This window comes from Panthera leo, chromosome D1, assembly GCF_018350215.1.
Source record: "Panthera leo isolate Ple1 chromosome D1, P.leo_Ple1_pat1.1, whole genome shotgun sequence".
NCBI lineage: Eukaryota > Metazoa > Chordata > Mammalia > Carnivora > Felidae > Panthera > Panthera leo.
Window position 1 is genome coordinate 104,166,598 of NC_056688.1, and position 12,245 is coordinate 104,178,842.

Here is a 12,245-nt window from a genome sequence, read left to right on the forward strand (position 1 = left end):
GACACCAAAGGTAATTTTTTCTGCACATGTATTTTGATGATATGAATATCAGGATGCTTTTTATGGGGAAGTAAAAGATAAATAAATGTGGGAGAAGAACAAATGGGATCCAAGGGACACAGCTGGGTGAGGGGATGATATTCCTCGGGCTTTATGGACTGACCTTTTATCTCTAAGACTCACGTTTCTATTTTTCTCCAGAGCAATATTTTTCTCCCTACCCACTGCCTCTGTGAGGTCAATGTCCACTTGGTTCATCCCTTACTTCTGGGTCTACTTGATCTCATCTGCTGCTGCTTCAACATTGGATCTAGAACCTTATCTCCATTCCTACCTGTTGCCCAACGTCACCCACACAGTTAGCAGTAGAACCTTGAGTAGAGCTCAGCTTAGACACTGGTCTAGTCTCTTTTCCCTTCCTTCTTCTTGCAGTGGTCTTCCCTCCATCAATAATGCCCTTTTAAAATGAAATGGTTAGAGCATGCTCTTTTTGTGTAGCTGTTGACCTTTTATTGAACACGCAGAGAAGGGGGGGTTATTGGGTCTCCTACTGAAGTTGAGAGAAAGGAAAAGGAAGGTATGAAGCCACTTTCCACCTGCCATTCCATTGCAAAGGGATGAGATCCAGCTGAGGAAGGTTTGAATTTATTAATATGTGCTCCAACGAACCTCCAAATTATCTCCCTCATGCACAATGTAACTACCAACTCCTGAAAAGGAAGAATGAGAAGTGGGTTAAGTGATTTAACCACAAAATCACCAAATAATGGATCTCACTTTCCCAGTGCCTCAGCACACTCACCACAAAAGGTTGCACCCTCACATCTGAATGCTTTGGGCATGGTCACTCACATCTGTCCTTCTCTTACCTTGATCCAGCGGTTGGCCGTTATTCAGGAGCTCCCAGAAGTTTCTGTTGTTATTGTTGGCTGTTAAGCCCTGAACAGAGGTGATGTAGGGGCCCCATGATCTCTCCTCCACTGTGAAACTGTGGGGACAGTAAATGGGTTATGGGAACTTAGAATTTTTAAAGGCAACCTTCCATGGGCATTTCTCAAACTTCAGTGTACCCAAGAATTACTTGAAGCTATTATCCAAAAAGGCAGATTTCCTGTCCCTGTCCTCAGATACTTTGATTCTGTAGGTCTGGGTGGGGACTAGAAATCTGCATGTTTCATAAACACTATAGATGATTCTGCTGCAGGGACTCCATAATCTATGCTAAATCATACAGGAATGATGCCCTGTTTCTGCCCCTGCATCATTTCATAGGAGACACTGCAGTCAACAACTACTAGTCTTCTGACCCAAGATAGTAACAGTTGAAGATACTAAAGTGCAGAAGAAAATGTTCACCTTATGTCCTAGAGGCACCATAAGCTAGTGGGCTTTCTTTTAGGGAAGAAGAACAGGAAAGAATAATTTAATATTTCATGTTGTATTTATTATAAAGTGACATGACCAGTGTCTGTTTCACATTCCCTGGTCACACTTCTCTGCCTTTCTGCGAGCCCTTGAAAGCAACCTTTATAGAATTTATTTACATTACATATTACATATATATGTGTATATATGTACACACATATGTGTACATGTGGTGTATATGTGTATATATATGTATACATATATGCATATATAATTTTCTCTTACATTTTGGCATCTTACATCTTGTTACTAGACCCAGTAAATACTTGTCAATTAGATTTAGGGAGTCAGAGGAACCATATCTTTCAGAGGCAAAATCAATATTGTAATTTTAATATTTGACCTCTGTGAGCCATAGAACCCTAATCTAGGGGTCCATGAATCTGAAAGTGGGGGAGCATGGAGAGGCTTCAGGGCATTTGTGAAACCTCTGATTTAAAGGACACGTTTTGTGTGTGTGTTCACGTGTCTGGTATGAGCATCCATTGCAATCATCTGCTTTTCTTTTGCTTTTTAAGCTTATTTATTTATTTTGAGAGAGAGAGAGAGAGAGAGAGAGAGAGAGCAAGCATGTGCACCTGCGTGGGGAAGGGGCAGAGAGAGAGGTTGAGAGAATCCCAAGAAGGCTCTGTGCTCTCAGTGCAGAGCCAGTTACAGGGCTCAACCTCCCGAACCATGAGCCAAAATCAAGAGTTGAACCCTTAACTGACTGAGCCACCCAGGTGCCCCTTATCTGATTTTCAAAGAGGTCAGTGATTCAAAAATAATGAACCATGTTCTAAAACAAAGTGACTAACAAAGTTCTACTTATTGAAAGAATTTTTCTGACAGAAGAGAGATCCCTGGGACTTACCCATTAGGTGAACATTAATTTAATACCTACTGGGTGATAGAAGATGAAAAGTCTTACCTTTTTTAAATTCTTGCCATGAGATGTAGATGGACAGCAAAGTTACTGGTGAAGAAGAGTTTGAAACACTTTGTATTCAGGTGCTTATATATTCTTACTGTGCCTTAAAATCACCAAATACCATCACCTTAGGTTACATACAGACATACCTAAATAGAGTTGCATTTTTTTCCTGAGCTGCTTCCATCACATCTAGGAAGACAGAGCCATTTGCTACAGAGACCGTGGTGGAATGTGTTTCCTTGATTATTACCACAGAATAATTCACTTGGATTTGTGAGGGTGACAGAGGAGGTGTCACTGTTATAGGCTCCACAGTGGAGATGTTGAAGTCACCTGGCAGAGACAGAAAAGCAGAGAAGAATTACTATTCAGAATAATAAAAATGATGTTAGCGTTCACATGCCCATCCGACCTGAGTCCCAGTCTCCTTCCTTTTATGCAGAGTAGGATTTGCTACAAGGAGCCAGAATCAGCAAAGGGCAGATCTCTCGGTGACTAAACAAGATAGTCACCAGCTTGTAAATACGTGTGTTCAGCTCCATTCCCGGCAATTTGAGCAATTCACTTGCTTCTGTTTCTCACAGAGGCTCCTGATTTTGTTTTTGCTTTGGTACAGAATACAATAATGCTTCCTTTTTGGGGGTGCCTTTTTATTTCTTAACATTTATTGAAAACCTATTAAGTGCCAGGCACTGTACTAACCATCATACATGGATTATCTCATTCAGTCCTTAGACAAAAACCCACATTAGATACTATTATCATTTGTATTTTTTTTATATTAGTACACTGAAGTTAGAGATTAAACATTTTGTCTGAGGTCCCTAAACCTATAAGTGGCTGAACCAGGAATGAACAGAGATAAAAGAAAAGATACAGAGATAACAGAGACAAAAGCAAAGTCTTCTTTCATACCTTGTTGAAAAATCAGTCGTTTGAATAAATGACTGTAATTTCCTTATAAGATTGCCATCTTCCTCCCACAGAATGTAGGAGTTCCCTGAAGTATGACTCCTTGTACATAATGGAGAGTCAGACTCACCATAATTGGTTTAGAATGGGAATAACGCTCAGAACATCTCTCTATCCACCCATCAGAAAACATCCCTTTGGAGGCAGACATCACTTAACCAAGTCTGCCTTGTTTATCAATGTTTGAACCAAGAACAACACCTGGTACCGCATTAAGAACAAGTCCTCAGGTGGTTATAATCACTGGTGACATATAGAGGACTGAGTTCTATGTGGGAACTGTTAGGCTTTAAAGATTTATCTGGTCACACTTGGTCCCTAAGAACACCTTAGACTCACATCTTAGGGTATCATGCTCTTTAGTGCCCTACCTGGGCCATAGACACAAGGAGAGTCTTTGTTAACATTCAAGTAGGTCTTTCCCATCAGGGCGGGTAAGATTTGAGCTGCAGCAGTTGGCATACGGAACGCTCCTTTATGAATTTCCATGATCACTGTGTCCAGAGTTTGTTGGCAATCCCATTTACTTTCATTGTAATAGTCTGATGAGACAAAGAGAGCCTAATGCATGAGAGAAGATGAGGGGGAATAAGAATGAGTGAGAGAAACATCAAGTAAGGGGAAAGCTTACATCTAACCAATGCGGTAAATATTTATTGGACATTGACCATATAGGAAGCACCTTGGATAACTAGGATACCTTTACTGCCACCAAAACATTTATTTATTTATTTATTTTGAGAGAGAGAGAGAGAGAGAGAGAGAGATGGGGGAAAATCTTAAGCAGGATCCATACACAGTGTGGACCCTGATGTGGGGCTCCATACTATGACCATGAGATCATGACCTGAGCCGAAATCAAGAGTTGGATGCTTAACTGTCTGAGCAACCTAGGTGCCCCATTCACCAAGAAGTTTATAAAGAGTTTGGGGGTGGGTGAGAGGTGGGGAATTGATTAATAATACAACTGATAAGAGCATCCATGAGAACAGACTTTCTCTACCCTATTCACTCTTGTAGCCCCAGCACTGGAACAATACCAGCCACATAGGAGGCAATTGATAAACGTTGTTAACAGACAGATAATCATAAAGGAGCCCCTAAGATGAATGCCTTAGGAGAAGCATCCAACGCCATGGCCTTTCAGAAGAGGAAGAGCACATAAACATTTAGTGACACTTTGTAAAGGCTTGGTGCAGAAGGTGGTCCTTGAGGTAGGTCTTGACAGTATGACAACATTTCATTAGGTGCCATAAACAGGGGAGCACTATTCCCAGAGGGTCAGCATTATCAAGGATGCTAAAGTAGGTGCAGCCAGCGTTTGGCCTGCCTGTGATGAGACTCTACATTTTGGCAAAATCCCCAGAGGATTCCTCTTGGCCTGGGAGGGCACTGGGGAGACTCAGGGTGATAGTGGAAGAACAGGCTGGAGAAGGAGGTTGGGCCATATTGGTAGACCCTTGAGTTTCTGGGTGAGGTGTCTGATATTCTTTGCTTGGCAGTGGGGAGTCTGATAGGTCCTTGAATAGAAACTATCCAAGTGGCAGATGTGAACTGGGTTGAGGGGACAGAATGATGGGGTAGGAAAAGTTAGGAGGGTATCTGAGGAGTAAGACAAGGGCTTACTTGGGCTGGACCTACAGATGTGGCTCTGTAGTTTCTCAGGGAAACTTTAACCAAGAAGTCAAGGAGCCTTTGTGGAATATTTTTAAAAAGGGATCATATTTCATTTCCTCTTAAAAACTTATAGGCAAGTAGCTCTCAATTCTGCTGTGAGTGAACATCACCTGGAGGGTTTGAAAACAAGACCAAGGCCCATGCTCCACCTCTAAGTTTCTATATTAACTGGCCGGTGTGGAGCCTACACATTAATGTTTTCTCAAACCTCCTTCGGGTGATTCAAATTTGCAGCCAGGATGGGAAACCACTGTTTTATTAGGTCCAAACTCAGCAAGGCAAGCAACAGCATCAACAGCAACAATAGTCAAAACAACCTGTGTGATTGGATCCCTATTATGTCCCTAGCTTCATCTTGTAATTTTTCCTGAGGACCTTGCACTGGTCACGTTGAACACCTTGATCTTCCTCAAATATGTTATGTTCTTTCATGCCTGAGGTCTGTGCCCTTGCTGTCCTCTGTCCCTTGGAAAGCCCTCTCCTCCTGGAGTGGCCTGGAAGACTCCGATTCAGAATAAAGACTCGGTGAATTTTTTTTCTGTAAATCTTTTTTTTTCTCTCTTCTTGTATCTACCCCTTAGAGTTGAGGAAATCAGTAAGTGATGCAGGAATAAAGCCCCAGACTTCAAGGAACATATACGGGACAGTGTAGGTGCTGAGTGTGAATTTTGAAACCAACAGTTTCCATCCCCGTCTGAATCACTTTTTGGCTTTGTAATGTTAGGCAAGTTAGTGATACTCCATGACTCATGGTCATATTCTAGGAAATGGAGGTGATAATTCTTTCCTCCGTGGATTGTTGTGTTCATTAATGACTGTGTCAACAAATACTAGCTGCCATTACTACCACTGCCTTTTATTACTTGGAAAACAATGGTCTAATTTGGGAGGTAAGATGCAAATGCAAAACAATGGCTTATGGTAAAGTGTGAAATTACATTTGCCAGAACAACATGACAGGTTGTAGTAGACTCTAGAATTTCTTAAAAAAAATTGTTGTCAGGAAAAGCTTCATGGAAACATTGGAGTGTGAAAGGTAAGGATTGAAGGTGAGGAGAATACATTTCCATCAGGGGAGAGGAATCACTTAAAATCAGTTAGTATAGGAAAGAGAATGGGTAATATCTTAGGCTGATAAGAAAGTATACAGCTATTCTTTCTTTCATGACTCCCTTCTCTGTCTCCTGTTTTATCCTCTGACTTACCTGCATAGCTTCTCCTGTACTATATATGTTTCCAAGGAGACCATTTTCTTTTTTCTGAGAAAGAATCTTCTCTATCAGTGACTTTATATGATTATTGATATTATTTAAGTTCTCCATATCTGTTTTTTTCTTCCCATTTGTTATACTCTTCACACAGGTCAGAGCCAGGACGGCCATTGCACCAGTATCTGCCAGGAAACAACACATTGGTGATAGGGTGACCAACCATCCCAGTTTGCCTTGGACTGAGGGATCTCCTGATATGTAGGATTTTCATTGCTAAAAGAAGGACAGATCTGGGGAAACTGGGAAGATGGGTCACACTAGTTGATGATAGGAGAGAAGGATTTCGGGATATGGCAATCATCTCTCCAGTACTAACCACTCAAATATTTCAAGATCCCTTGTACCTTGTACTCAATAGCTCACCTGTTGGTCAGAGAAACACATATGGATTTGCAGATGCATCCACATGAACAGTCTTCCACTTCTACATCTTGGCTGTTCTCATTTTTTTCATCTCTCAGCCATATTGGCAAAGGAATAGAGAGAATTCAGGATGATACACCAAGTAAAATATATCTTTGCAATTTTCCAGTGTTTCCATTGGGTTGATTAAGAAATAGCACTTAAGAGAATTGTTTTCCAATAAACCTTCTTAACGGGGAGGATGAGACAAGAGATTGGAAGAAGGGAGGATAAGGTCTTTTTCTGTCTTATTACTTAGTTCTCCTTGCATTCTTTAGATGTGGTACCTTCTCTCTCCCATAGAAATGGTATGAGAAATCTCATATTCTCCTTATTGTCCAAAGATACTGAGTTGTGATTTTCTTCGGGCCCATTGGAGAAAGATAAATGTGTGTATCTGGATCCATAGGAGCTGGGCAACAATACTAGCTGTCTATAGGGAGCTTTGTTTTGGATGTGTAAGCTGACCCAGGAGATTTCTGGTCCTTATCCTTTGGGGATACAGACTTTATTGATCAAAGTATTGGGCCTTGTCACTGGAGAGGTCGTGTTGTCCAAGTAAGCCCACACATCCAAATGGTCCCAATAAATTAGAGAAAGAGGCAAAGTTAAGATAACTGACTTCCACTGTTTCTTTTCTCTAACACTTATACTTCCTAAAATGTCTTATATGAGGATTCTTGCAATCTATCCTTATTATACAGATGGGAAAATTCAAGTCAAGAGTTAACATCCATTGGTCATATAACTCAAAGAAGAGGTAGGGTAAGAACCAGATCTTTCTACTGGATTGCTACACATCTAGAGAGATGCTTAAATGCTCCCCAATATCCATTCTTCTCAAAAAGAAAATTCTTTTCCCTGGACACTAGCATAAAGAGGATTTTTTTAAAAAGTCCAAGTACTTACTGGTACAAAAACTCAAAGGGAAAGACTTACTGGTGTCCGATATGCCAAAGGAATTGGGTTTAATGACTCACCTACTGAGAACTGTCCCTTAAAATAGAAATTTTTATTTTCAGGTTCGAAGATCTTAGCAACTTTCGTGATTGAAAATTTTCCCCTGAACAGACATAAGGCCAAAACATCCAGGCTGAGCTGATAGTAGTTAGTCAGTGGATTACCATTGTGTTTCCCTGTCAGAGAGGAAAGAAATACCTTACTCGTGGAAATAATACTGGAGTCATAAGTTTTACAGCCATTCCTACTTGCTTCATTAGATTTTCTTTACATTTAAGGAGAGGTGAGTAATAGAAGGGGGAAATCACTGGTAAAATCAACAAACCTGAGAAATGTAAAGGCTGCTAAGAGCTACCAAATTCAACTCAACTCTTTTCATTTCAAAACTGAGGAGACTCAGTGCTAACATGATAAAGGTACTATCCTGACATTCAGGTGTTTACAGAGCTAGGACTGGAACACAAATTTCCCGCCACTAAGCCTCTTGCACTTTCAATGGTATGTGTTCAAACTACAAGTAGAAATAGAGACCATCTCAAAAGAAGATGGGATCAGAGAGGCCTAATGAAAAATAGGATAAATATCGGGTGGGTGTTGAAATAAAAACAACGCATCTCACTAACAGCTGTCATGGTCAGCCTACTTTTCCAGGTGATAAAGTGCTTGTGGCCATCCTTTAGCTCTTGTACTAGTATTGTATGCTTTGGTGCTTATGACAGTCATTAGTGTCTTGTGTTGCTCAGCTATTTCTGGTGTGTTTCATTATTTGTCTAAAGACAAGCTTCTCGAGAACAAGAGAACAGTGTCCTATAATTTGTGTGTGTGTTTGTGTAGGCGTGTGTTCATCATCATATGTAAGGTTGATGTAGAGTCAATGCTCAGTTGCATCTATTTGAAAAGAAAATTCAAGATGCCTGTTGGAAGAGAGAAGAAGGGAAAGTGATCTGCAAAGATATGTGGATGAATAGAATGAAGAGAAGGAAAGACTGAAGGGAAACTTCCTTCAGTTCTGAACCAGTAGAAGAGAAGACAAGGTTGTCCAGGGCCTCTGAACATTTGATTCTCACCCATATTTTTAATTTCTGCTTTGAATTTATTTCTAAGTTTTTTGACCAGTTTAGGATAACGTATAGATGTTTCATCAGGCATTTTGCATGCTCCCAAAGCCAGTATAGCCAAGGCAAGCTGTCCCGAGGTTAAAGTTGAATCTGAAAAGAGAAGTATTCAAGTTGAACAAGGTACATGCTTGTGATTTTTTCTGGCCTCCTGTCTTTCTTGTAATTTACATTGCCTGTCAGTTCTTTCATTTTCCCCACACTATACCAATATTTGACCGTTCTCTTCTTTATTCCCAAAGCAGAGCCTTTTCCAGCAGTGCTGTATAAATGCAAGCTAGATTCTCGTCTTTCCCATGAAATCATGGGAGGTTTTGGGAATCATACAATCCTTGTAAAATTTAAAAGAGAAAAATAGATAATGAAACCTTGGGGTTTACTCTCTTTGTGGGTGCCATCTTTCCAGGATAGTAATAATTGACTTGGATGTTCTGCTTCATAGAGTATGAAAATTCTCAGGCTTCTCGTAATTCTTATAATAATATTGTGAGGTGTGTAGGGGGAGATAGGAGTATATAATTTAACAGATAGGAGTATATAATTTCTTTTGCTTTTCCTTGTGGCCTTTTGAAAGAAAATATTTTTCAGGACCCAAAGAAGTAAGGTCTAGCTATAGAGAAAGTGGCAGAGGATTGATGTTTTGAGGTACTTTTATGTCCCCTCAAATTTTCTACAGCTGGAATATATGTAGCAAGTATACTTTGGACACACAATATTTTCCAAATATCTCTTGCTAGAGATAACCTTTATGGATAAGTTAGTGTTCTAAATCTTCTGGAGACTATAGGCACTCACCTTTATAATACACAGTGAGTTTGACTTGTTGGATCAGCTGTTGTTCTTGGCATTGGTTCAGGATCCCACCAAGTCTGAGGGACAACAGGACATTGGCAGCTTGGATTCCTTTGGTATATTTTGAATTGATCATTGTGTTTATCAGAGGGTTTAGATCAGCATAGTTGTTTTTGCTTACCTCTGTGGCAGGGGAGGGAAGAAATAGGAAATACACATTAAGAAAACATTAAGGAACAAGAGCCCTAGGATCAGGGTTGGCATTAAAATATTTAGTAACAGATATGGCACAGAGGGAACTGTCCAGTGGTCACTAGCTATGTGACTGGGACAGGTACAAAGGTGAGTCTGGAGCCTCTGCTACATCAGGTTATACTCCTTTACCAACCATCATGGAAGTGTTTCAATGTTTTAACAACTGTTTCAGCCTTACTGTTGTGTGCTGGGAGAATATCAGTCCTTCCTGGGAGATCTAGTATCATTCCCTGATTTTGAAGATGAGGTCTAGCCAACGTGTCCTTAAAGAAACATTGGTAATTGAAGGCTTAATCGAGACTAGAATATGCATCTTCTGACTCCCAGTCTGTAGTCCTTTCTACTTGCTTGATTCAGTTCTTTCCCTTTTCCATCTTTCCAAGTGACTTATGTAACTTTCCTGACCTTCAGTTTCCTTGTTTTAAAATTGTGGATATTAACATCTGTTTTATAGATATTGGACAACAAATCATGTAAAAACTGCAAAATACCATACATACTATAACTTTTAGCTCAACTGGAGCTGCTATCATTATGTTTAGAGAATCAAGGAAACGTGAGTTCTCTATGCCTAACGTGAGGCTCAGAATCATGACCTGGAGATCAAGAGTCCCATGCTTTTCTGACTGAGCCAGCCAGGCACCCCTTCACCATTTTTCTCTTTAAAAGAGAGTTGTGGAGATCTGAATCACTGGTTACAGAAAGGTCATGGTTTGTTACAAGAACAATTGGACAATTGTTGAATCGTGTTTGAGATATTGTGGAAGCATCTAGGTCAGCAGATTTTCTGGCACTGAAATGGACTTTTCAGTTCCTGGTCAACAACTCATCAGTTTCCTTGACACTAAAGACAGAGTCAGTCATTTTGTACAATGAATTGAACTTCAAAGCCTCCACAGAGACCCCCAATTCTTAGGATACAGCAGAGGAAATGATAGGCTAGGAAGAAAACTTAGAAGTGGCAGATTTTGTGCTTTAGCTTGTGTGAACACAAGGCTCTGCTGTGGTGATGTTCTCTTCTTGTAGGCTACAGAACACCGGGAAGATGTACCCACAGACAGCACCACCTACTCATCTTTGGACTAGGTTTAAGCTCCATTCCAGGGAAAAGACTTACAAAAAAGAAATCATGCCCCTGAGAGCTATACCAGACTTCGTGACATCACTTCCTGCAACACCTTCCCCCAGTTATCCTCAATTTATGGATAAAGCTAAAAAAAAATGTCAGAAACATTGGATCATTCAGCTAGTAAGTGGTCAGACTACACCTGACCAGTTTTTCTTTCTCTTACTTAGTATTTTTTAATAGGATCACACAATCTCCAGATCCTATACCCAGAGGAGAGATGATGGGCTTGTACTCATCTCCTGGGAGGAAAAGTTGGAGGGGAGAAGATGTGTAGCTTGGAAAATCTGAACTCAATAGTGACAAGAGGGAAGTCTTCATTATTTGAAAGGGATTATTAACATTATTTTTTTTTTCTGTGTAGTTGCAAAGGGTTAACCCTAAACCCATAAGTTGAACTTCCAAAAAAAAATAAAAAAAGATTGTGCCTCAAATTCAAAAGATACTTTATATGATCTTGAAAAGTTTCTGGGATCGGGAATATTATATCATTGAAAATGAAGAAGAATACATAGTTACTTAGTAGGGTTGCTGTGGTGGAGAAAATCTGAATCTAGGAAGAATAGTTAGGCAAGTTAGCACTGAATCTACAACCTCTCTTAAAACAACATACATTGTGGAACTTTCCTCACCATGTCTTGCCACATTTTATATTACTCATAAAATCCAACCCCATATAGAACTGGAATAGGTCACTCTACACAAGTGCCCTGCCACTAGTCTTTAGAAGACTATCACACTAGGAGTAATTTTAGCTCAAAGCATACTCACCACAGATCTCACATAGTTGTCTGGGAATAAGAGAAAACAATAGGAGCCCCAGTAGGGGCAGCTGGTGGGATTGTCTCATCTCTCCAACAGTGTTCTGGAATGGCGAGGGCTTGTCTGACTATTTATTGGGTGATGGGCAGAGGGTAATCAGAGCTCCTCCTTTAGCTTGCCTCAGCCTCTTTCATTAAGCAAACATTGAGCAATGTTGAGCAATGTCAGGGGGTGTGGTCAAGTGTGTTTGTCCAAGAATTGTGATAAACCAGGAAGAAGTCTTGAAAGGTATGTTCAGGGAGGACGAGGAAATAATTTTCTTTGTATCCTATCCTAAACTTTGGGATTCACATTCCTTGCTTGTCTTCAGCCCAATGAAAATAAATTAAGTGAGGGGAGCCTGGGTGGCTCAGTCAGTTAAGCATCTGACTTTGGATCAGGTCATGGTCTCATGGTTTGTGAGTTTGAGCCCCTCGTTGGACTCTGTGCTGACAGCTCAAAGCCTGGAGCCTGCTTTGGATTCTGTGTCTGCCCCCCTCTCTCTCTTTCTCTCAAAAATAAATACACACACACAC

At 40.4% G+C, this 12,245-nt stretch overlaps 1 protein-coding gene across 1 annotated transcript; it reads right to left on the reverse strand.

Annotated features, from left to right (window-relative positions):
• Nucleotides 1–487: 487 nt before the first annotated feature.
• On the reverse strand, nucleotides 488–11,826 carry TCN1 (transcobalamin 1). Its single transcript, XM_042904462.1, has 9 exons — nucleotides 11,680–11,826; nucleotides 9,531–9,710; nucleotides 8,688–8,828; nucleotides 7,641–7,796; nucleotides 6,193–6,380; nucleotides 3,682–3,871; nucleotides 2,485–2,671; nucleotides 870–988; nucleotides 488–710 (listed from the first exon to the last, which is right to left on the reverse strand). Exons 1-9 carry the CDS (start codon nucleotides 11,756–11,758, stop codon nucleotides 649–651), a joined length of 1,302 nt encoding a protein of 433 aa, XP_042760396.1. The 5' UTR covers nucleotides 11,759–11,826; the 3' UTR covers nucleotides 488–648.
• Nucleotides 11,827–12,245: the final 419 nt, after the last annotated feature.